The 22,411-nt window shown below is 44.5% G+C and overlaps 1 protein-coding gene across 4 annotated transcripts in view; it reads right to left on the reverse strand.

The window, feature by feature from the left end:
- The window catches only part of COL4A2 (collagen type IV alpha 2 chain), a 146,038-nt gene that overhangs the window by 49,303 nt on the left and 74,324 nt on the right, over positions 1 to 22,411 (reverse strand). For all 4 annotated transcript variants that reach the window (XM_088667107.1, XM_035110370.3, XM_088667109.1 and 1 more), the window contains 10 exons: positions 20,423 to 20,485; positions 19,716 to 19,760; positions 18,492 to 18,545; positions 16,722 to 16,788; positions 15,747 to 15,848; positions 13,153 to 13,308; positions 9,256 to 9,348; positions 5,154 to 5,320; positions 3,904 to 3,976; positions 3,704 to 3,810 (listed from right to left, as the gene is read on the reverse strand). In XM_088667107.1, the coding sequence (XP_088523233.1) occupies positions 3,704 to 3,810; positions 3,904 to 3,976; positions 5,154 to 5,320; positions 9,256 to 9,348; positions 13,153 to 13,308; positions 15,747 to 15,848; positions 16,722 to 16,788; positions 18,492 to 18,545; positions 19,716 to 19,760; positions 20,423 to 20,485 (927 nt within the window). The remainder of the gene's footprint in view (positions 1 to 3,703; positions 3,811 to 3,903; positions 3,977 to 5,153; positions 5,321 to 9,255; positions 9,349 to 13,152; positions 13,309 to 15,746; positions 15,849 to 16,721; positions 16,789 to 18,491; positions 18,546 to 19,715; positions 19,761 to 20,422; positions 20,486 to 22,411) is intronic.

Raw genomic sequence — 22,411 nt, forward strand, 5'->3', positions numbered from 1 at the left:
ATTGATCTGATGTGTAGAGATCTTTCCTATTCTAATTAATTCAAGAGGGTTCTGGAAGCTTCTCTGTGTGAAAGAAAGAAGCAGAAAGTTCATGATGTTTGAGTTATTCCTTCAGAGAAGTTGAGTACAGCAGGCCTAAGCTGGTTCTGTTATCTCTTCTTCAAGGTCATACTGACTATAAAAGTAAGGCCAGAAGGAGCCTGGGTTTCGGTTTCCCTTTCTATCTCTTTTCCTTCTGGTGTTCTGTACATACGGTAGTATGCTTAGTGTTAAGATAAATTATTGCAAGTTTAAGTTAAGTCTGCTGCAACTGGATTTCTTATGGACAGTGCTAATCCTGAATGTATTAGATTTGTGACCATTATGCTCATTCAGTAGCAGTAAAGCTCTGCTCGATGAAATATAATTGCCTCTGGTCTATTTTTGGGGAATCCTGAAACGTGTTTCAGTTTTTAGTCTGCTAACTATACATTGGAGTTCTGCTCTGTCCATGACACAACCCTGAGACTAATTCTAATCGGCCAGATGCTTGACACTCAACGCCCCTTCACTCCTCATATTTACAGTCCTGGTTGACTGTCTGATGATATGCTGGCTGTGAGTGTATTTCTCCTTAACTCAGAACAAATCACATAAAGCATATGAAAACTAAATCACAATGAGAATGTTAATTCATTATTTGGCATTATGCATGAGGAAAATAACAAGAGGTGGCTTTAAAACATAAAACTTGTCCTTGAACATACTTTTGCCCCACAGAGTTTAAAGCTATGAACATACATGCTGAATCAGATCCCAGTGCCATCTAGTTCAGCACCATGTTCCCTCGGATGGCTGTGTCAAACCCACATGCGGGTGTGAGGGCAAGAGCTCCACTTGGGCTCCCTAGCAATTGGTATTTAGAGACCTCCCACCTCCACAGATGCTACACAGCTTTCATGACTAGCAGCCACTAATAGATGGAGAAAAACTGATCTATATCCTTTCTCCCCACATCTTACATAATTGTACGCACCTCTATCATGTCCTTCCTTGTGTGCTTTTCCCCTAAATTAAAAAGCTCCACATGCCACCTTTCCTCATAGGGGAGTAGCTCAAGCCCCTTGATTATTTTGATGCCCTTTTCTGAACATCTACTTTCCAACTCTACTATATCTTTTTTCAGGTGCAGAAATCAGAAGTGTACACAGTATTCCAAGATTTATGTAGCAGCATTATAATATTGGTAGTTTTATTTTCAATCACTTTCCTAATGATCTCTAAAATGGAATCCAACTTTTTTGCAGCTGCTGCACACGAGGTTGACATTTTTACTGAGTTATCCAGCAGCACCCCCAAAGTCTTGTTCCGGGTCAATTACCATCAGTTTAGGACTCATGAATATATATGTGAAATTATTCTTGTGCCTCACTTTACACTTGCTTCTGCTGAATAGCACTTGCCATTTTAATGCCCATTTATCCCATCTGGAGACATTCTTTTGGCATGCCACACAATCCTCTCTTTTTTATCAGACTGAATAATTTGGTGCCACCAGCAAACCTGGCCATCTTACTGCTCATGCCTAACTCCAGATCATTTAGAAATGATCTCAATGCAGATTATGCCTGGGGGAACCTCACTTTCCATATCCCTCCACTGGGAGAACTGCCCATTTCTCGGTGTTTGCTTCCTGTTATTTAAACATTTCTGGCTATCCCATGGCTTCTAAGTTTACTCAGGAGTCTTTAGTGAGGCACTTTATCTAAAGCTTTTTGAAAGTCCAAGTACACAATGTTTAGTAGAATACCTCTATCAATATATCTGCTGACACTCTCAAAGACTCCACAAGGTTAAATAAAAAAATATATTAAAAATGTGTTTCCTGCATGGCAGGGGGTTGGACTGGATGGCCCTTGTGGTCTCTTCCAACTCTATCTATGATTCTTTTATTTATTTATTTATTTAGACTGCATCAGACCAATACGGCTACCTACCTGAATCCACAAGGTTAGCTAGGCCTAACATGCAAAGTTGTGGAATTCTGTGCCAATAGAGGTCATGATGGCTAACATTATATTTGGGTCTCAAAAACAACGCTGAATATAAGAGCAGGTTATTAGTTAAGACAGTCAGCTTCAATTGGCCTCCTGTTGGAAGCAGGATATGCTTTATTTATTTCATAAAATTTACACTGCTTGATTGAAGAAAAAACCTCAAAAAAGATAAAACAATAAAACAATGCCTTAAAAATTACAACTATAATTTAAAACATACAGAAAGTTAAAACTGCAGTAGAATAAACTACTGTAAAACTAAAACTCATTAATCTTTCTAAACACCTGGGTAAAGGTAAAGGGACCCCTGGCCATTAGGTCCAGTCCTGACCGACTCTGGGGTTGCGGCGCTCATCTCGCGTTATTGGCTGAGGGAGCCAGTGTACAGCTTCCAGGTCATGTGGCCAGCATGACAAAGCCACTTCTGGCGAACCAGAGCAGCGCACGGAAACGCTGTTGACCTTCCCGCTGTTGCGGTACCTATTTATCTACTTGCACTTTGACGTGCTTTTGAACTGCTAGGTTGGCAGGAGCAGGGATCAAGCAACAGGAGCTCACCGCTTCGCAGGGATTCGAACCGCCGACCTTCTGATCAGCAAGCCCTAGGCTCTGTGGTTTAACCCACAGCACCACCCGCGTCCCCAAACACCTGGGTAGGCTTGTCTAAAAGAATGCAGTGAAGCTACCTGCCTAATATCAACAGGCAGGGAGTCCCAATAGCTCTTACAGACTATTTGTGCACAGGTCTGAACTTATGCTCTCATGAACAACAACCTGAGTCTGAAGCACATTAATGTTTAGTATAGGATGTACCTACTGCTATGTCAAGGATATGAGAGAAACCACCATGTTACACTAGCACTACAGAGATCTATTTTGACCATTATGTAGGCATGTCTGAATTAACAAATGGCCTTCAATGTGACCAATTAATATACAGTAGAGGAAACAGTAGCTCTTCAGATGTTGTTTATCATTTATTTAAAATATTTCTTAAAAATTAAACAAATAAATATAACAATATACAGAAGGTGGCGCTGTGGGTTAAACCACAGAGTCTAGGGCTTGTTGATCAGAAGGTCGGCGGTTCGAATCCCTGCAACGGGGTGAGCTCCTGTTGCTCGGTCCCAGCTCCTGCCCACCAAGCAGTTCGAAAGCACATCAAAGTGCAAGGTAAGGGAAGGTAAATGGCGTTCCCGTGCACTGCTCTGGTTCGCCAGAAGCAGCTTTGTCATGCTGGCCACATGACCCGGAAGCTGTCTGCGGACAAACGCCGGCGCCCTCGGCTTATAGAGCGAGATGAGCGCCGCAACCCCAGAGTCAGACACGACTGGACCTGATGGTCAGGGGCCCCTTTACCTTTAAGAGGCAAGCTTAAAAAACCCCTTAAAACTAAGGAGTAAAATAGGGAAAAATTACAAAACACAACCTAAAATGCCTGGGCAAAGAGCATGGTGCCAAAAATATTGTAATGCCAGCACCAGGCATGTCTCTTTGGGGAGGGCATTCCAGAGACATCACAGAAAAGGACCTTTGGAATGGTTAGAGATGACGAATGAGGAGTGTTAGACCAGCAACAGCTGCTAGGCTATGGACTCCCCATCCCTGAATTCAAATAATTATCTTCCTTGTCACATTGATAAGAAGAAGGTGAAGTGGTTACTTACTGGAAGCCCAGGTAGTCCTGGCAAACCATCTGTGCCGTCTCTTCCTGGCAAACCATCTTCTCCTTTATATCCAGGAATTCCTGGAATTCCTTGGTCTCCTTTACTACCTAAGTGAAACACACCTCATATAGTAAATATACTGCTAAATGTGGTACGTTTGCAGAAATAAAAATAAATTGAAATGCAGAGTTAGGCCATACCTCTCGTGGTCACATATCGTGAATCTCCTTTTGGCCCTTGTTGTCCAGGTGGCCCAGGTACACCAGGGAATCCCTAATAGTCAATATTATGAGAATTAAGTTAATCAATCATATTAGTAACATACAAAAGTGTAAGGGTAAACCCGTTTCCTCTTGCACGAAAAAGGCATAACCCTCTTGACAAGATGCAGAGAAAATAGGTTTCAGGTGAAAAGATGAAGAGGCAACATCAATTTCCTGTGTGTCTGTATGTGTGCGAGAGAAGTAATTGCTCTGTTGCAGGCAGACTACGTCACATAAAGTTGGTTTATAGTATGATCATATTTATGCTTAAAATGTGAGGGGAATTAGGCAGAGTATGGAAAAATATTTTTTCACAAGGTTACAAATCAGTTTAGAAAGCAATGGTTAGCTTGGCCTAGGTTTAGGCTGAGTGTGTGTCAAAAGGTAGAATACCCACACCTCTGTCCCTACAAAAGCAAACAATATTCCAAAAACTGCCCTGAGCACTGAAAAAAGAATTATCACACACAGACAAGCACACCAAAAGTATCCTCAGTAATTAAAAGAGATTAAAGCAAAATAATTAAGAACTAATGCAAATTACAAGAAAGGAACAGAATAAAAAAATTCCTTCCAGTAGCACCTTAGAGACCAACTAAGTTTCTCATTGGTATGAGCTTCAGATACACTGAAACGAAAGTCAAAAACAAGAAAGGAGAGTTTCTGACTAAACATCAGGAAGAACTTTCTGACGGTGGAATCAGCTGCTTTGGAATGTGGTGGACTCTCCTTCCTTGGAGGCTTTTAAGCAGATGCTTTAGTCATGCACAGCAGGAGCTTGGACTAGATGACCTTTGGGGCTCCTCCCAACTCTGTCATTCTATCATTCCTTTCATGACTCATTGATATTTTACAAACGGGATCATGATATGTGTGTGCAAGTGGAATTGATATATTTTTTTGTGGTACGGTGGAATATATGCCTAATCAAAATAAATCCACATTTAAATAAATTGCATAGGAAACATAGTTAATGGTATGTGAAAAGGTGTTTAATAATAATAATAATAATAATAATAATAATAATAATAATAATAATATATTAATTGTACCCCACCCATCTGGCTGGGTTTCCCCAGCCACTCTGGGCGGCTTCCAACAAAAAAACAAAATACACTAAAATGTCACACATTAAAAACTTCCCTGAACAGGGAAGTTCATTTACATTTACAACATAAATGCCATACTTTTGCACCAGGAAAGCCAGGCACTCCATGTGGGCCTTGATCACCAGGGTCTCCTTTTCTCCCCGCCTGTCCCATTGGACCCGGAAATCCTGGTGGACCAGGTTGCCCAGCAGGGCCTCTTTTTCGTTCGGTACAATTACAAGAACATTTACAATCTCCTGGCTCTCCTGCAAAACAATATTCAGAGAAGGAGACCTAAGAATTGCCCTCTTGAAAGCATATTGTGTAGAACAGTGATGGCGAACCTATGACACACATGTCAGACGTGACACACAGAGCCCTCACTGCTGGCACGCGCCCCATCGGCCCATTCATGTTGTTGTTGTTTTCCCCCAATTTGTTCTCCCGCTCCTCCTACAGCTTGTCTCTGCTAGAGCTTGTCTCCGCTGTTAAAATCCAGATCTTTTTCGTTGTTGTTGCTGCTGGTAGCCAGAGATTTTTTTAACCCTTTCTGTGCTGTTTTTTCTGGCGCTTTGGCAGACTATGATTGGGTGTAACAGTGTTCGTTTTTTAACCCGTTCTGTGCTGGGTTTTTTGCTGCTTTGGCAGACTATGTTGGTGCTTTGTGTTAGTTCCAGAAAAGGTATTATTTGTCATTTATTTCTGTTCTCTCCCCCCCAAAAAGCGCAGCAGTTTGGGGCACCTCCCCCAAAAGCAAAGCAAATTTTGCACCCCACAAAAAAACCCTCCAAAACTTTGGTTAGCAGCTCCCCCAAAAAAGCTCAACAACTGTGATAAATAAGGGTTTTTTGTTACAGGTAGGTAGCCGTGTTGGTCTGAGTCGAAGCAAAATAAAAAAATTCCTTCAGTAGCACCTTAAAGACCAACTAAGTTTATATTTTGGTATGAGCTTTCGTGTGCATGCACACTTCTTCAGAAGGGTTTTTTGGTTTGGTTTGGTTAAATAATTAGTTTTTGGTTATATATTACAATTATACATTTTTGTTATTTAAACTATAAATATGCGAAATTATGCTTTTTTTCTCGAAGTGACACACCACCCGAGTTATGCTTGGTTTTTTGGTGAATTTTGGCACCCCAAGCTCAAAAGGTTGCCCATCACTGGTGTAGAAGGTAAGAGTGAGCAGGGGCTAAAGTGCTCAAGGTCGGCTTCTTTGCCCTTTGGAGCCTCAGGGACCAGAGGGCTACGTCAGTGTCTGGATTTACTATAATTTAAGGTTATTTTTTACCTTTTAAAAAAAGTGGTAATTTCTACCATGGGAACTTTGGTATAAATTAGTCTACACTTCCTTATGTTTTATCATTGCCTCAATAAATCACATTGCTGCATCCTATACTTCTTTACTGGCAATGGTGACAACTTATCATTAAAAACAAAAGTATTTCATTTCTTGTTTGTTTATATTAACATTGAATTAAAAAGAAGAAGAAGAAGCCAGTCTTGTTCCTGTAAATTACAAAAAATCTCTAATGTTTCCCTGCAAAAGAGGCAGAATTTACAGTGCATCTGCCTTGATACCTGCAAACCACTTCTCCAAGCACTGCAGTTATTAGCCAGGAGTCATTTTGGCTTCATTTGGTAACTGATCACTGGATATATGAGTTTGTTTTCTTCTATTATGGTTGTTGTTGTTAAATAAGAACAACAACAAACCAATAATCCTCACTCCCACAACACATTTAAAAAGGCATCGGATGTCAAAAGGCCTGGTTGAAGAGGAACGTTTTTGCCTGCGGCCCGGGGAGAGTATTCCACAAGCAGGGAGCCACTGCAGAAAAGGTCTGTTGCCACCCTCTGGACCTCTAGCTGAAGCTTATTTGCAAATCATCTCTCCATCCTTGAATACTGTTAGACTGCAGAGCCTAAAAATTCAGCTCAGCTCTCTGTCTCCCTCTCAGGCCAGCACACCCCTAATAATAATAATAATAATAATAATAATAATAATAATAATAATAATATTCCCCAGCCACTCTGGGCGGCCTCTATTGTTTTTCATTCACAAATAGCTTACGCCTCCCTTTGACTAGTGGGGTGGTGGTGGAACAGGAAATATTTCTCTTTTCCTTTTTCCAGCCTTCTTAGGCTATTTTTACCCATTGTTCCCCCAATAAAATATGTTCCTGGTAAGGTTGCCACCAACTATTAAGGGAACTACAGCTGTCTTTCTGGTTCCATTAACTTCCTCCTGTCCAAACTCCTAATCCTACAACAGTAATCTCCCTTCATGAAGAAGTCTAGTTCTCCAGACTGTCTTTAAAATATAACAACAGATAATCAGAATATATCAGAGTAGTCCTGTATCAAAAAGCATCTTCTAACAATTGGCACCTATGGAATCAAATCCTGGGCTATTCACAAATCTTTGTCAAGTCCGTAAGGCAAATTTACAATAGCAACCCTATTCACAGGTATTTTATAGCAAAACCTATAATGTTCAGAATTATCCGATTCAATTTATGGGTGCATTAAAACTTTGAGCTGCTATTTGCACATTTAGGGTTCTGTCCAGATTCAGAACAGTATTATTTGGGCACAAATACATGTTAACTCTGAAAACTTGTATCTGGAATCCCATGGCAAGTTGAATAGATCTCTATTTGTATGTGTGTGTGGGGGGGGGGGAAACTATTTTGGGGAGGTGACAAGTGAAGAAACATCTCCCCCCCTCCTCTTCTGCTTCTACTACTACCACTATTGAATTGGTTTGATTCTTTATCCCACACAGGTAAATACTATTCAGGCTGCAAAAAAGTTTGTCTCCTGAAAATAAGGGAATCTTGTGATGGGACTGAGATTTCAGGGGTTGCTGGGTCCTGGATTGTGAATTATTTCAGCATTATCTTTTACTTATTGTTAACCTTTATACCTCCCCCCCCCATAAAGTCACATGTCAAATTACAAGCGACATAAATATTGTCATTAGTCACAAAAAGAGGGAGGTCTTCAACACAGCACTAAGCAGATCACTCCACCAGTGCAGGAAGCTCTGCTGGTCTGATGGAACAACCTCCCCTCCCCTTATGTGCTGTTCTGATGACCCCCCAACCCCTAAGGAGAGTGGGGGGGAACCCCACTGGGCTTTGTTAACTGAATCTAGCTATAAATAATCAACCCCCCCTAAAACTAGTAAATCCAACGCCATGGGCGTACCCAGGATCAAAACTAGGGGGGGCAAGGGGAGGGGCCAAGGCACGGAAGGGGAGGGGCCACAAAGTGGGTGGGAACGGCGAACTCGCGCTCCGCCGGGCTGTGCCCCTCCCTAGAAGCAGGGCTGGTGGGCGGAGGCGGAGCCCAGCCCAGCGGAGCGCGAGTTCGGCGTTCCCGCCCACCGCGCCGCGCTCCCTGGTTCCCCGCCGCGCTTGGCCTTGCCTGAGGGCGCGCCGGGGAGCTGGAGGGAGGGTGCGGCCCGGCGGGAATGGCGAACTCACGCTCCGCCGGGCTGTGCTCCGCCTCTGCCCACCAGCCCTGCTTCTAGAGTAGGGCAGCTGCCCTAACTTGCCCCGTGGTGGGTACGCCCTTGTCCAACGCCCTCACTCACAGTATTTCTCACATCTGAAAAACAGACAATAGGCAGTGCCGGAAGCCGGAAGTGGATCCTGGAAATGGGGAGCACCCTGGAGATTCCTGGTCTGCGAGGAGACCCTTCCAAGAGCCCAAAGAGGAAATCCTCTTCAGGCTCTGGGGAGGGTCTCCTAGTGAGCAGAAGACCTCCCTGCTTAGCAGTTGATGTGTGAGGTAGCGCAGAAGCCACCGCTTCCTCACACGTCAGCTTTGCAAGCCACACTGCACCTCTGGCTTCCTTGACAAGCTCAGCTGCCGTGCTGGGAAGAGGCTTCCCGGCGTGGCTCCATGGAGCGGCAAAGCTGCTTCAGGCGACTCCCCACCTTAGACACTGTCCCTTCAGCTTCTGCGCAAGAGTCAGAAGGGCAGTCCAGCTCTGTGGACCAGCATAGCTGGTGTGGAGGGAAGAAGGGTTTTTTAAAGAAAGGTTTTAAATGAGGAAGGCTGAGACAGGGATAGTATAATCTAAACAAGGAGAAAAGTTGCCTGGTCTCAGGATATTGTGCAAATTAAGCCTCTCCCTTTCACGACAATCCACAGCAGACACCGCATGAAAGCACCAGTCCATGTGTGCCTTACCTTTCCACCCCTTTGGCCCTCGTGGTCCTGGGTAACCTTGGTTTCCTGGAGGACCAGGAAACCCTGGAAGACCCTTCACTGCAACAGAAGTATCTGTAGAATGGGATCATTCATTTATTAGATTTTGCAAATGTAACAAGAAGGGAAATAAAGCAACAGCATTAGGTCATTTTAACAATAAACATAATCAATTACTCCTGACTTAAATATACAGATCAATATAAGCAGTCCATATAATAGATATCCAAATGGAATACCTATTTTCCAATGGAAGCCAAATGCAGGGGAAAGTGGACAAAAAGATTAGACCTCCAATTAAAGCAGGTTCTAGCCGACAAATCCATTATTAGGCTAAGTCTAAGACAACAAATGATGCTATCAGATCAAGAACAAAATCCAGTAAGGCCTTACGAAAATTTGGTGCAAGAATTATTACCCTACTTAGGCCGTGATGCAAAATTGACGCCTCTGTGTCTCGACCTTGGTTCGACATGGATTGCATCAAGGGTAAAGATGATCTTATGTCAGCATACTCAAGCTTTAAAGCTAACAAATCAATAACACCAAATATGGACATTGCACAAATTTATGAACTCTAAAAATGCTACAAAAGTACCCTGAAGCAGAAAAAGAAGGAGGCAATGATGGACACATGGTTCCGTCTAATCCAAGCTGCCAAGAAAAAAGATTCGACACTATTCTGGCAAATTGCCTCCAACAGTAAGAGCAGACAGCCAATGCTAGAACAATATATTTCACCTGATAGATGGGAGCACCATTTCAGGCAAATGTACGCTGATACAGACTGTGGAGAGACTTTTGATGCACCGAATATGGAAGACCTCGCAAAATGGAACCCGGTCACCTTGTCAGATATAGAATCTCTATTGTCAAGATCTCGGACTGGGAAAGCGCCTGGCGTAGATCTAATCCCACTTGAGCTCATCAAGGAAAACAAAGAGTGGTGGAGCCCTGTATTATCTTTGCTTATGTATATCGACAGTACGGGACATATTCCAAAAGACTGAGGGGTGGCCGTTATAATTCCCATATACAAAAAAGGGAGTAAGTCAGATCCTGGAAATTATAGGACTATTAGCCTACTTAACATCGTTAGGAAATTGTATGCGTTACATCTCAAAGATAAATTGCTAGATTGGCTTGAGAAGGAGTAAAAAATCGCGGACGGACAGGCTGGTTTCTGAAAAGGGCGAGCAACTATGGACCATTGCTTAGTGTTACAACACCTTATTAAAAAAATATTCAGCCAATAAAGCTTCCGCCCCATATGTGGCTTTTATAGACTTAAAAACTGCTTTCGACTCCATTTCAAGAAGTAAACTCTGGGAGAAGATGAAATCCTCATCTATAGATCCATGCCTTTTTGTTGAATACGAGTACAAATACTAGCCTCATGGTCTGCTGTTCCCATCAGGGCCATCTATCCCATCGGATACGTCAAGCAGGGATGTGTATTAGCTCCCCTATTGTTTAACTATTACATAATTAAAGGGATCAGAATTTCATTCTCCCAAACTGGCAGACAGGACAATCTCTATTCTCTTATATGCGGATGATGCTCTGATTTTATCCAGGACTCCAGTCGAGCTACGGCGGGCACTACGGTCATTAGCTGAACATTGCAAAGAGGCCCATCTTATCATAAATTATCAGAAGACAAAAGTAATGTCTTTTGCCAAACGCCCTAAGATTTGTCCGTGGAGCATAAATGGCCGGAAAATTGAACAAGTTCACTGCCTAAAATACCTAGGTGTGGTTTTCCATGATAAAGGGCTGAAGAAAGCCCATATAACACAGGCAGCGGCAGCAGCCCATAAGTCCTCCGTAGCTATTTAAAGTTTTTTCAGATCAAAGGGGGCACAATATATACCTGCGGCCCTAAAACTTTTTGAGACAAAAGTGATGACCCAATTGTTCTACGAGGTCCCACTATGTGTCCTGCCACCGAATCTGATTCCACTTGAAAGAGTCCAGTCAAAATTTATTAGAGCAGCTCTTCAAATGCCCCCCTGCATGGCAAATGCTGTTCTACGTCTAGAAACAGGCACGATCTGTGTGAATCATAGAGTTGGAAGAGACAACAAGGGTCATCCAGTCCAACCCCCTGCCAAGCAGGAAACACCATCAAAGCATTCATGACAGATGGCTGTCAAGCCTCTGCTTAAAGACCTCTAAAGAAGGAGACTCCACCACACTAATGTTTAGGTGGAATCTTCTTTCTTGTAGTTTGAATCCATTGCTCCATGTCTGCTTCTCTGGAGCAGCAGAAAACAACATTTCTCCCTCCTCTATATGACATCCTTTTATATATTTGAACATGGCTATCATATCACCCCTTAACCTTCTCTTCTCCAGGCTAAACATACCCAGCTCCCTAAGCCGTTCCTCATAAGGCATCGTTTCCAGGCCTTTGACCATTTTGGTTGCCCTCCTCTGGACACGTTCCAGCTTGTCAGTATCCTTCTTGAACTGTGGTGCCCAGAACTGGACACAGTACTCCAGGTAAGGTCTGACCAGAGCAGAATACAGTGGTACTATTACTTCCCTTGATCTAGATGCTATACTCCTATTGATGCAGCCCAGAATTGCATTGGCTTTTTGAGCTGCTGCATCACACTGTTGACTCATGTCAAGTTTGTGGTCTACAAAGACTCCTAGATCCTTTTCACATGTACTGCTCTCAAGCCAGGTGTCACCCATCTTGTATTTGTGCCTTTCATTTTTTTTGCCCAAGTGTAGTACTTTACATTTCTCCCTGTTAAAATTCATCTTGTTTGCTTTGGCCCAGTTGTCTAATCTGTTAAGGTCATTTTGAAGTGTGATCCTGTCCTCTGGGGTATTAGCCACCCCTCCCAATTTGGTGTCATCTGCAAACTTGCTCAGGATGCCCTCAAGCCCATCATCCAAGTGGCACATCCCTGTGGCACCCCACTAGTCACTTCTCTCCAGGATGAAGAGGCGCCATTGATGAGCACCCTTTGGGTTCGGTCAGCCAGCCAGTTATCAAATCCATTAAATGGTAGCATTGTCTAGCCTGCATTTTACTAGCTTCTTTACAAGAATATCATGGGGCACGTGGATCTCCCACCGTGGATCTCCCGCCCTTCCACCCTTTGTTCAGGCTGCATCATTGGTCTTGCTACAGACTTCGGTTGGTTGCCGTTGAGGGGCTTGGTAGGACTTTTTCCACTTGACAAATTGGCACTGGCACTGGTGACTTGGTTTTCGCCCACCTCGTTGCAATTATCACAACTTTGTAAGATTAAGTGGTTAGGCATTGGAATAGCAATGTGTGGGGGAGGGGAGGTGTGGCCATCACCTGCCCCTCTGTGCTCAAGGGTATTCCGTTAAAGGAATCCGGGGGTGTGGATCTCATCCGAAGCCCAGGGAGGGGCTAGGGCCATGCCACAACCCCAGCAGGAACCCAGAGGATGCTCGAGTCGATCCACATCGGCGGGGCTCCCCCTACTGGTGGCTTAACCTTACCAGACTCCCTGCAAGGGGGCCAGGAGTCAGATATAGTCTGTTGATGCTACTGCCTAAGCCAATACCGCTCACATTCTGTAACCAATAAAGTTGTGGCCTAAATTTTGCCCATTAACATTAACCTAAAATTCTGTGTCCTTATGTCTTTATTCTCATAGGGGTGGCTTGGGCCTTTGACACTCAACAGTCCATGCAACCAGTACAAGACAGAAAAGTCTCGTTCCTTCACACTCTGCTTTAGGATTCATTACCAAGTGGAAAGTTTAAAATTCTCACTCGTCTTCTAAATAGTTTCTCAATACTTAAATAGGAAATTTCCAAGAATATTATTGTCAGCACTATCATGTAACTTTTTAATATTAATTGCTGTAAAAAGTTCTGGGTTCCTACCTGGACTTCCTGGAGGGCCAGGGACACCCGGTAATCCAGGTAATCCAATATCGCCATCTAATCCTGGAGGACCTGGATAAACAGCTGCAAAACCTGGATCGCCAATCAGGCCTTTGGGACCCATTTCTCCAGGCAAACCTCTTCCCACAGAGTTATCTGAAATGAGGAAAGCAGGTAGGTATGCATTACTTTAAGAATGCTCTAGATAAAAAAAAGATACATGTCAAGGCTGCAGGGATGTGCACAATTATGTACTTCAGATACCTGTCAATACCCAGACACTAAATTTTGATCAGAATAGTAATAAGAACGGAAGAAGCAAACTAGGGTTTTCATTTACTCACATAGAAAACAGAGGCGAAGCCAAACTGCAAACAACTCTCTCCAATGCCTCTGGGATATATTTCTTTAACACGCAATTGCTACACAATCTTTTACAAAGATTTTCAGGGATGCATTGTATTAGCACTTCAAAAATTACATAATGTCCATTGGTCCTGGCTATAATTCAGCTGAAGCATTGTCTATTAACTAATACTAAGCTCCTCTTTAAAAAAAAGAAAAAGAAAAAGTATAGATTGTGAATAATGGTAGAATCATAGTTCTATAAAGAACCAAAAGTCCAGATCCATTCCTAATGGGTAAAGTCAGGTTAATTCCTACAAAAACAGAATGCCAAAGGTGTTTTTCATTATTTTTCTAAGTTAATCACTCCCCCGAGCTGATTTCTCAACTGAAATCTAAAAATCCAAGCTACACTTATGTAGTTTGTGTGTATACGTGTATGTGTCACACACACGCACACGTCCAAAATGGTCTTTTGTGTGTGTGTCCCAAAACTGGGAAAACTTTTTGACCTGAGAATAAGCCGGTTCACCACACCACAAACTGGCGGAGGAGGAAGGAGCAGCCCGAAAGGGCTACTTTCAGGCTGCTCGTTCCTCTGCCAGCGCAACAGCGGCAAAGGCAGCAGAGGAGGAAGGAGTAGCCTGAAAGGGCTCATTTCGGGCTGCTCATTCCTCCCCCGCCACCTCTGCCACTGTCGGCAGCGACGGGAGAGGACCGAGCAGCCCGAAAGCAGTCCTTTCGGGCTCTTTGGTCCTCCCCCGCTGCCTCTGCCACTCTCAAGAGCAGGACTCCCAACCGCGGCTGCTGTGCCTGCCCTTGCGAGAGGTGGGCGGCGGCAGCGGGACCAGCAGTGAGAAATTTCTCCTTTCTCGCCGCTCGTCCCTCCGCTGTTGCCCGCCTCACTCGAGTATAAGCCGAGGGGGGCTTTTTCAGCACTATATATATATATACACTCTCATATATATATGAGAGAAGTCATGGCATGTCCAGCTTCCATTAGGCTGTGGTCTATCCAATATTTGACATCTTTCCACAGGGCCTGCAAGACAGAGCTGTTCCGCCTGGCCTTTGGCCTGGACTCAGTCTGAGGCTGCATTTTAAAATTTAAAATGTATTTTAACCTGTATTTTAATTGTTTTTCTTTCTTTCTTTTATGTCTTATTGTAGTTTTACTGGTGTCAGCCGCCCTGGGGAGGGCGGGGTATAAATAAAATTATTATTACTATTATTATTTGAAAAATGGGCAGTGATTTACTACCCTCTCCCATTGTCATTCTTCAACTGATACATATTGTATTTGGCTGGGGAAACCCAGCCACATGGGCAAGATATAAATAACAAATGATGATGATGGGGGGGGGGAATTGTTTTTACTCCCACACCAGCCCCCTCCCAGGGCCCTTGGTGCACATGGGAAGCCAACACCCTCCAAAATGTTCAATTCCTCCTTTTCCAGACAAAGAGCTCCATGGGGGGGGGGGCAGCGGTTTACTTTCGCGTAAACACAGCTAGGCTGGAGCTGGAAAGTTGGGGAAAGTTCAGCATCCACACAGAACTAGGAGGGAGAGGGCGTTTTCTTTCCATGGGAACCAGTGGGGGGGGGGAGAGGGTTTAGGGATGTAATTGTCTCTCTCGCACGCTGCCCTTCCCACGGCTCCCTCCGCAGCACTGCAGCCCATGTGGAGCCCACGCGCCTCCTGGGGCTTGGCTTGCAGGGGCTGTCTGGGTGGCTCTGCAGCGCTGCAGCCTGTGTGGAGCCTGCGCGCCTCATCTTTGCCTCCCTGCCCCGGGGCTGCAGCTTGCAGGGGGCAGAGGCAGGCACCTCCCGCCTTCCCTGGCCAAGCCACCTGACTGGCCATTGGGCAAAGCTGGCAGCTGGATGCTTGAGGTGGCCAGTGCCAGCCTGAGCGCTTGCTGCAGCAGCCTGGCTAAATGTAGCCTCAACTGCCCATGCGGAGTTTCTCCAGTCGCGGCCAAGCATGTGCTGAGGGCACCTGGTGACCATGGGAGAGAGCGGTGGGCAGAGGCGTGCTGAGGCCTTGGTCGGGATCGACAAAAATCCATTGCACGATTGATGTGTTGGACGTGTCTGCTGTAGATGATTCAAGCTGCATAATTGTTTGCTGCGATTCAGATAAGAGCAACAAATATGAGAATGAAATAAAAATAGTGTAAATGTGAATGTGAAATAAGTAAATTTACTATTCCCAAGTCAATATTGGCGTAAGAAAGTGGCTGGAAATTACCATCTGATGATCCTGGCGGACCAGGACTTCCAGGACTGCCTTGCTCGCCTCGGTTTCCCTCGGGCCCAGGAGCACCATGGAGTCCCCAGTCACCTCTTGCACCTGAAAATATTCCCCAAAGTACAGGCTTAAAGATACAGATATAGAGATGTATCATGTCTCCCAGATGGGCATTTAGCCACTACCCATTTTTGCATGCATACTACACATTCTCAGAGCACACGCAACACCATCACAACCATAGTCCAGCTGGATCAAGGTCCATGGAGAGGAATCCATCAAGTTTCTGTGGCCCATACTGTAACCCACTTTCTCCATCTCCCACCAGTCCCCCAAATCTAATGTCACTGAGTCCTCTCCACCCCTTGGGAAATGCTGGTTTCCCCATTGTGGCATGGAGTGTGACAAGTGGGGAGGGTCTGGGTGCACAGCTCTGTGCCCACATTGAGTAATTAAACTCACCCACAATAAGCTCCATTTTCTGTATCTGGACTGTTCAGTTACTTTCCGTCATGGTTTGGCTTAGTATGCCATCCTTGCATATGTAAGAGCCAAGAAAGTTTACTTTGGCCACTGCACTAATAACCCTGGCAAGTACTTCATACTGTCACACAATATAATCTAATAGGGATGTTGCCTTCTTAAACCCAAGCAATGCACATGCCTCCCAAGCAGTGGACATTGAGGAAGGTTAGTTGCCCCAAGAGGAGCCAGCCATGTATCAAACTAGGTTTACTAAAGAGTCACAACTCCCACCCCACTTTATTGCATGAAAATAATAGGCTGCTTCAAACATATTCAGCTGCACTAAAATAAGGGGTTTTGTGACTATACACAATGGCAAGGAGTGCCAGTACCTCTTTTTTCACACCAATTACAACCATTTTGTGCTGGCACCTGTGGAATTCTTATCAAGATATGACTACAATAATATTTTTTTAAAAAAAAATCAGAAGAAGGACTGAAAAGCAATACCTTTTATTAGTTTGGGGTGTGGTGCATAAGCTGGTGGTCCTTGAGCACCTTTGTCTCCTGGCTCTCCCTGTGTAATTGCAAATTCAGTTCACTGGTTTTATTTGTGGTTGTATGTAAAAGACTTTACTTATTCTGAACAAATAAAAGAAATACAAACATCTCCCCTCATGCGGCAGGAATATGTCTAAGATTGCCTCTCATTCCCCACAAATTTCTGTAATTTCTCTTTGTCGTCTTTCTGCACATGATCCATGTGAGTTAGAATGTCTGTACCAAAGTAGATTATTGCTAAAATAAATATATTTTAGGAGTGCCATCTCCTCTGGAGTGAGCAACACATTGAAACCTCCTATCTTCATTAAAGATGGATGCTGTATTTCTGTTCTCTTTTCTTTTTATTCTTGTAAAAGGTAAAAATAACATTTACTCACTCACAATACTTGTTGAAGAGTAACAAATACAGCATCTTTTTTCAGGCAGGCTTAAAATGGTAATTCGGTTAAAAAGACATACTTAAGTCTAGCTTAAAATGGAGTCTGAGTTTGGAGATCAGACACGGCGGGTGTTTTCACATTGCTGGTAGAGTAGATGAAGAATGGCAAGGGCAGGATGTAAGGAGGGTGAGGACTGCGACAGGGGAGAGACTGGGCTGGAACCATCAAGGGAGGCCTCTGCCTGGCCCCACAACCCCAAACATTTTTTGAAATGTTAAGATATCCTTTTATCATATGTATTGTTCATATTTGAATTTGTGGATTACTTTTGGGGGCAAAATAAATAAAGAGTAATGTAACATAAAAAGTTCCAATTTCATCAAGCTGCATGTCTTGGACACCACTTGCTCCACCCTGGGATGGACACCACGGGTAAGCAAAGCAGCTGGCGCCAGGGCACAAACGTATCTCCCACAGCAGACAGGGCAGCTCATGGACCTCTCCCAGGCATGGTTCATACATAGAACTCAAACCATGCTTTTTTCAACCACTGTTTATTAAACCATGATTTAGCGTTATTTGTGAACCTAGCCCAGCATCTTAACTATGCTTTATTAACTATGGTTAAGAGTTGCTTTCAAGTTAACGTTTGCAGTTGGTTTGAACATTTACCATTGATCAGCGTTATGTGTGAACCTGGACCTTCTCCTTAAGCAGCTGTCGTTACCCAGAAGCTACAGAGAGAAGAGCGGCAAAACATTCACCTGCATTCCAGGCTCAGCAGCTCTCACTGGTGCTTTTAACAATTCTGTTTAAGTGACTGTCAGCCAGATGCCTGAGTTTTAACTATCACTTACATATGACTAACACTGACTGTTACATATGACTAACCCACTGACATCCCTCCAGCTTGTTCTTGGCCGGTCTCTCCTTCCACGGACACTCAGGCCAACCCCCTCCATTGCAGGAGACATGTGGGCTGCGTCTTCCTTCCTGCCTGGGATGTCCAGGTTTGGTTTTATTTGCCGCACTGGGATTGTCTGGCTTACCCGAGCCCTACTCTTCCATCTGTGCTTGGGTGCTATGCAGTTGTTGTACCTCCCGCCTGGGTCTCATGGCTGGCCAGACTCTCTTGTGCTTTCCTACGGGGTCCGGAGTATAGTGAAGGAATGGAGTGCTCAGGTGATCCCCTACAAGGTGTTTCTCACCTTCACCAGGCCACAACACTTGGGATATCGACCAATGAGGCACAGAATTTGAAAAGAGCCATTCTATACAACTTGCTCCATCCCTGGAATTAACATTGTGCAAGCAACATATTAGAATAACAAGCTACCTTAATTCCTTTTTGACCAGGGATGCCAGGGAAGCCGTCATGTCCTGGGAAACCCTGAAATACAGTTCAAAACAACTGCAGGTAATTTCAGGATTTTATCAAAACCCATCTCTCCATAGAAAATCTTTCATGCTTCACCTCACCTAAATTCGCTCTCTAAACTCTCTCCCCACCCCCATTTGTTAGTTGCTGCTGTCTCCTTTTTAAGATAAGCTTTCTGCAGGGCCGTCTTAAGCTTATCTGGCGCCGTGGTGCAGGGATCCCTCGGGCGCCCCCACCCCCACAGGGGTCCCCCCACCCTCCCACATGCGTGCCCGCCGCCTGAATCCCAGTATGGGACAGCTGCATATTCCTGTCTTAATAGGCACCCCACCCTCAGAAATCCCATCGTGGGAATGGGGGTGCACTGGGCAGAGCCAGCTGAGAATAAAGACCCCGGCATTTCCACTGGGCATCTAGGGGGTCACTCATGCAGAGGGGGCGGCTTGGATCTCTATTAAGACTTTCACTTGGATCAGTCCATAGCCACCCCCAAAACACTGGACCACCCTGGAGCAATGCAGCGTGGCCATGATCCAGACAAGGGAGCCGGGCGGGCAGGCAGAGCCGCCACCCCGGAAGCCTCCTCTGGCAGCTCTCGTGAGCCCCTCCAAGGCTGGGAAACTGCACCAGCTGCACCCACTATAATTACAGTGAGAGGCGCGGGTGTGGCGGTAGCAGCCCCTACTCCGAGGCCCTGGCAGGAGAGCAACTCCCTCGCTCGGCCCCTTGGGCCTGCTGGAGCGCTGAGCAGCACTTGGCCCGGCGTGGCATGGTGGAGGCGCTCTCCAGAACTTCGTGCCGTTGTGCCTTGCGCCAGTAGCCTCTGTGGCTAAGATGCCCCTAGCTTTCTGGATATTGCACAAGTATGCACTGCAGCAGAGGAAGAGGTGGGAATTAAGACCATTTTATTGGCTGTGCTAAAGGAGCTCTGAACTGTTTTCATCCAATCTGTGTGGGATAACCACACAGCCTCATATAACCAGCATGCAAAAGTCTAATGAATGCATGAAGAGGGTAATACCATAGAGTAAGCTGTCCTGCCAGGCTTAGCTAAGTCCACTTCCCCTCACCTTGGGAGGGCACAAGTGGGGAGGGAAAGGAGATGGAATGGGAATTTTCCCTCCAACTAGTTCCTTATTTCAAGATCCAAGCCACAATCTGATTTCAGGGCTACAAACTTACCACATCCCCTTCTGTTCCTGTGAGACCGTTGATTCCCGGCAAACCCTAGGAAATTATGCTTGGTTATTTATTTATTTATTTATTTATTTATTTAGTAAGTAAGTAAGTAAGGTAAGTATCCTGTCCTTCCTCCCACAGGAGCGCAGGGTAGTAACTATCAAAATGCTAAAACAGAACGATTTAAAACAAAATTATATAAAACCATTTAAAAATAAATTAGAACTAAAAAACATAAAAAACAAGCACATGCCCTCATAGTTACTAATTTCACAGTTGGTGTGTAATTTACCAGTCATCAAATGCCCTGGTGAACAGGAATGTTTTTTCCATTTCCACGGAAAGTCAATAGTGAGGAGTTAGAAAGAACCACAATAGCCCTTGAGTCCAACCCTCTGCAATTCAGGGTATTAATGGGGGGCTTTATTTGAACCTGCAACCCTGAGACTAAGGGTCTCATGCTCTACAGACGGAGCTATCCTAGCATGGGGGGGGGGGGATTCGTTTCTGATGCCAAATATGGTAAAAAGCCAGAACCAACAGTATCATCCAAAATAAAATTTGACTGGATGCATTCTTTAAATCCACACTACACAAAATGTTACATTTGATTGTGACACTCTCTGATGGTCTGGTAGAATGACAGGGAAAATATCATACAGTATTGGGAATGGCAAACCATTTGCTCTTTATTTTGACCAGATACTTACTCGTTGTCCTGTAAAGCCTGTTATTCCTTCCTCTCCCTTTTCTGCTGGAAGTGCATGATGACCCTAACAAAGGAAGAAAGAACTATTTGCTCTTATTTCACATCACAATTAGATTTAGCACGATAATCAAATTGTACGCATTGCTCGCCTCCTTCTGGCAACTCCTGCAGCCAAACATATTGCTCTGCTTTCCTTTGGACCCCATTGGTGAGGCTGAGAGACTGGTCCTGTTGTCTGGGCAGCCCAGGACCTCCAGACAGACAGGCCAGGCTTGCCAATGCAGTGGTTTGACTTCACCCCAGAAGGCATACTCCATTGTCTCTCAAGACAGATGAATGCCAACAATCCAATTGCATGGAGAGGATCTTGACAATAGCAGAGAGAGCAGTTCCATGAACAAGTATGGGCCAAACATACTCTCTTAAGCATATGTTTGTTCTGTTCACATATAAAGCACAGGCCTCCTTTTTACAACAAAAAGGAGTGTGAGAGGGAAGCCTCCCCAGCGAGCTTTGCTGTCTGCTGCTGCTTTAAAGCAGTTTTCTCCAGTCCTGCTCCCATTGAGCAAAGCAGGAAGAACTTTGCAGAAAGATAGGAAGTTGTGACAGACAGCAGTGCAAGGCCAGAGTCTGGTGATAAAGCGCCTCAAACTTCCACCAGAGGGCGAGAACCTCTCTGGGATTGGCTACCCGGAGCGGAGGGGCGGAGCAGCACTTTCAGAGGGCCAATGACAGGTCTTGGTCTAAGATGGGGGAAAGGGATGAGGAGAGTCTTGGACGGAGGGAGAACTGGCTCTGATCCGAGTGGTACATCCGCTCTGAGGAGACCAGAGGAAGGAGGAGGAAGAGCGGCTGGAGGGTCTGGGGAAAGTATTCTGACAGGAACTAACTGGAGGGCTGAGTCTGAGCCAGGAGAGGGAGAAGATGGAGGAAGACAGACTCAAGCCCTTGGGAGGGGAGAGATCTTCTAGGCCGGAGCTTGATGACACACTTTAAAGAGATGCCTCATTTGTGACACACGACTTCAGATTTACTAGCAAACTGGAGGGGAAACAAACTCCTTTCTAGCACGACACACGTCTTTGGAAAGCTCTGTTCTAGGCAAAGAAGACCCCTAAGCCAGTAACAAGGGGGGGGGGATCCCCTGGGTCTGTTATACTATTTGGAAATACCTCCGCAGTGGGAACTGAGGGAAAGTGCCCCTCACTTATGAACCAGGGTATTCAATTGGGAAACACTGGCCTGTGAGCAGCGTTCCTTTGCTCAGGTACCAAATTTATAAACTGTGTTAAAAGCAATGACCTTAAGCATCTGCTTGAGCTAAGCATAAGGACAAAAAAAAGGAGTAACACAAACTGAAGCAGAACAACAGGTTTTGAGTAAAGGGAATTGAAGAGAAGCTATGCCTCTAGTGTTGTGTTTAAGCCTGTGACATCTTTAACCTTAGTTTAAGTAATAAGTTAACTTCTCCCTGAAAAAACATGTCTCCTGACTCAAATTTGTTTCACAAGCTTCTTTTTGTAAATAAAACTTTTCTTGTTTGATCTTGGCTAAAACTCGAAATTACTAGGTTTTTCCTCACACAAGACCTGTGGTAAATTGTAGACTTCTATTTAATTGGCATACTGTGAGGTGGGTCCGCTATATTTAATTGGGGGCAGTTAGAGGGGTGAATCTGCTGCATTTTAATTGGGAGTTAGCGGTGGGATCCACTACAGAAGTGCGTCAAGATAGCGAGGATCCCACATGCTTTCCCTTTCCATTTATGAAATAGATCCTCCTCCACTTTAATAATTTTTAACAGTGAAATAGCTCCATAAACAATGGGAGGAAACTGCAATTAAAATCTCATGTACGAACAGAAACTAATGCTGTGGCAAACAAAAGGAACTATTGAAGGGACAATTAGGAGGCTATTAATCAAACCACCAATATATATTCAACAAGTAATAAAATTATGGTAGTTGAACAAGAGAACAGAACATATTTA

This window comes from Zootoca vivipara, chromosome 3 (assembly GCF_965207765.1).
Source record: "Zootoca vivipara chromosome 3, rZooViv2.hap1.1, whole genome shotgun sequence".
Taxonomy (NCBI): domain Eukaryota; kingdom Metazoa; phylum Chordata; class Lepidosauria; order Squamata; family Lacertidae; genus Zootoca; species Zootoca vivipara.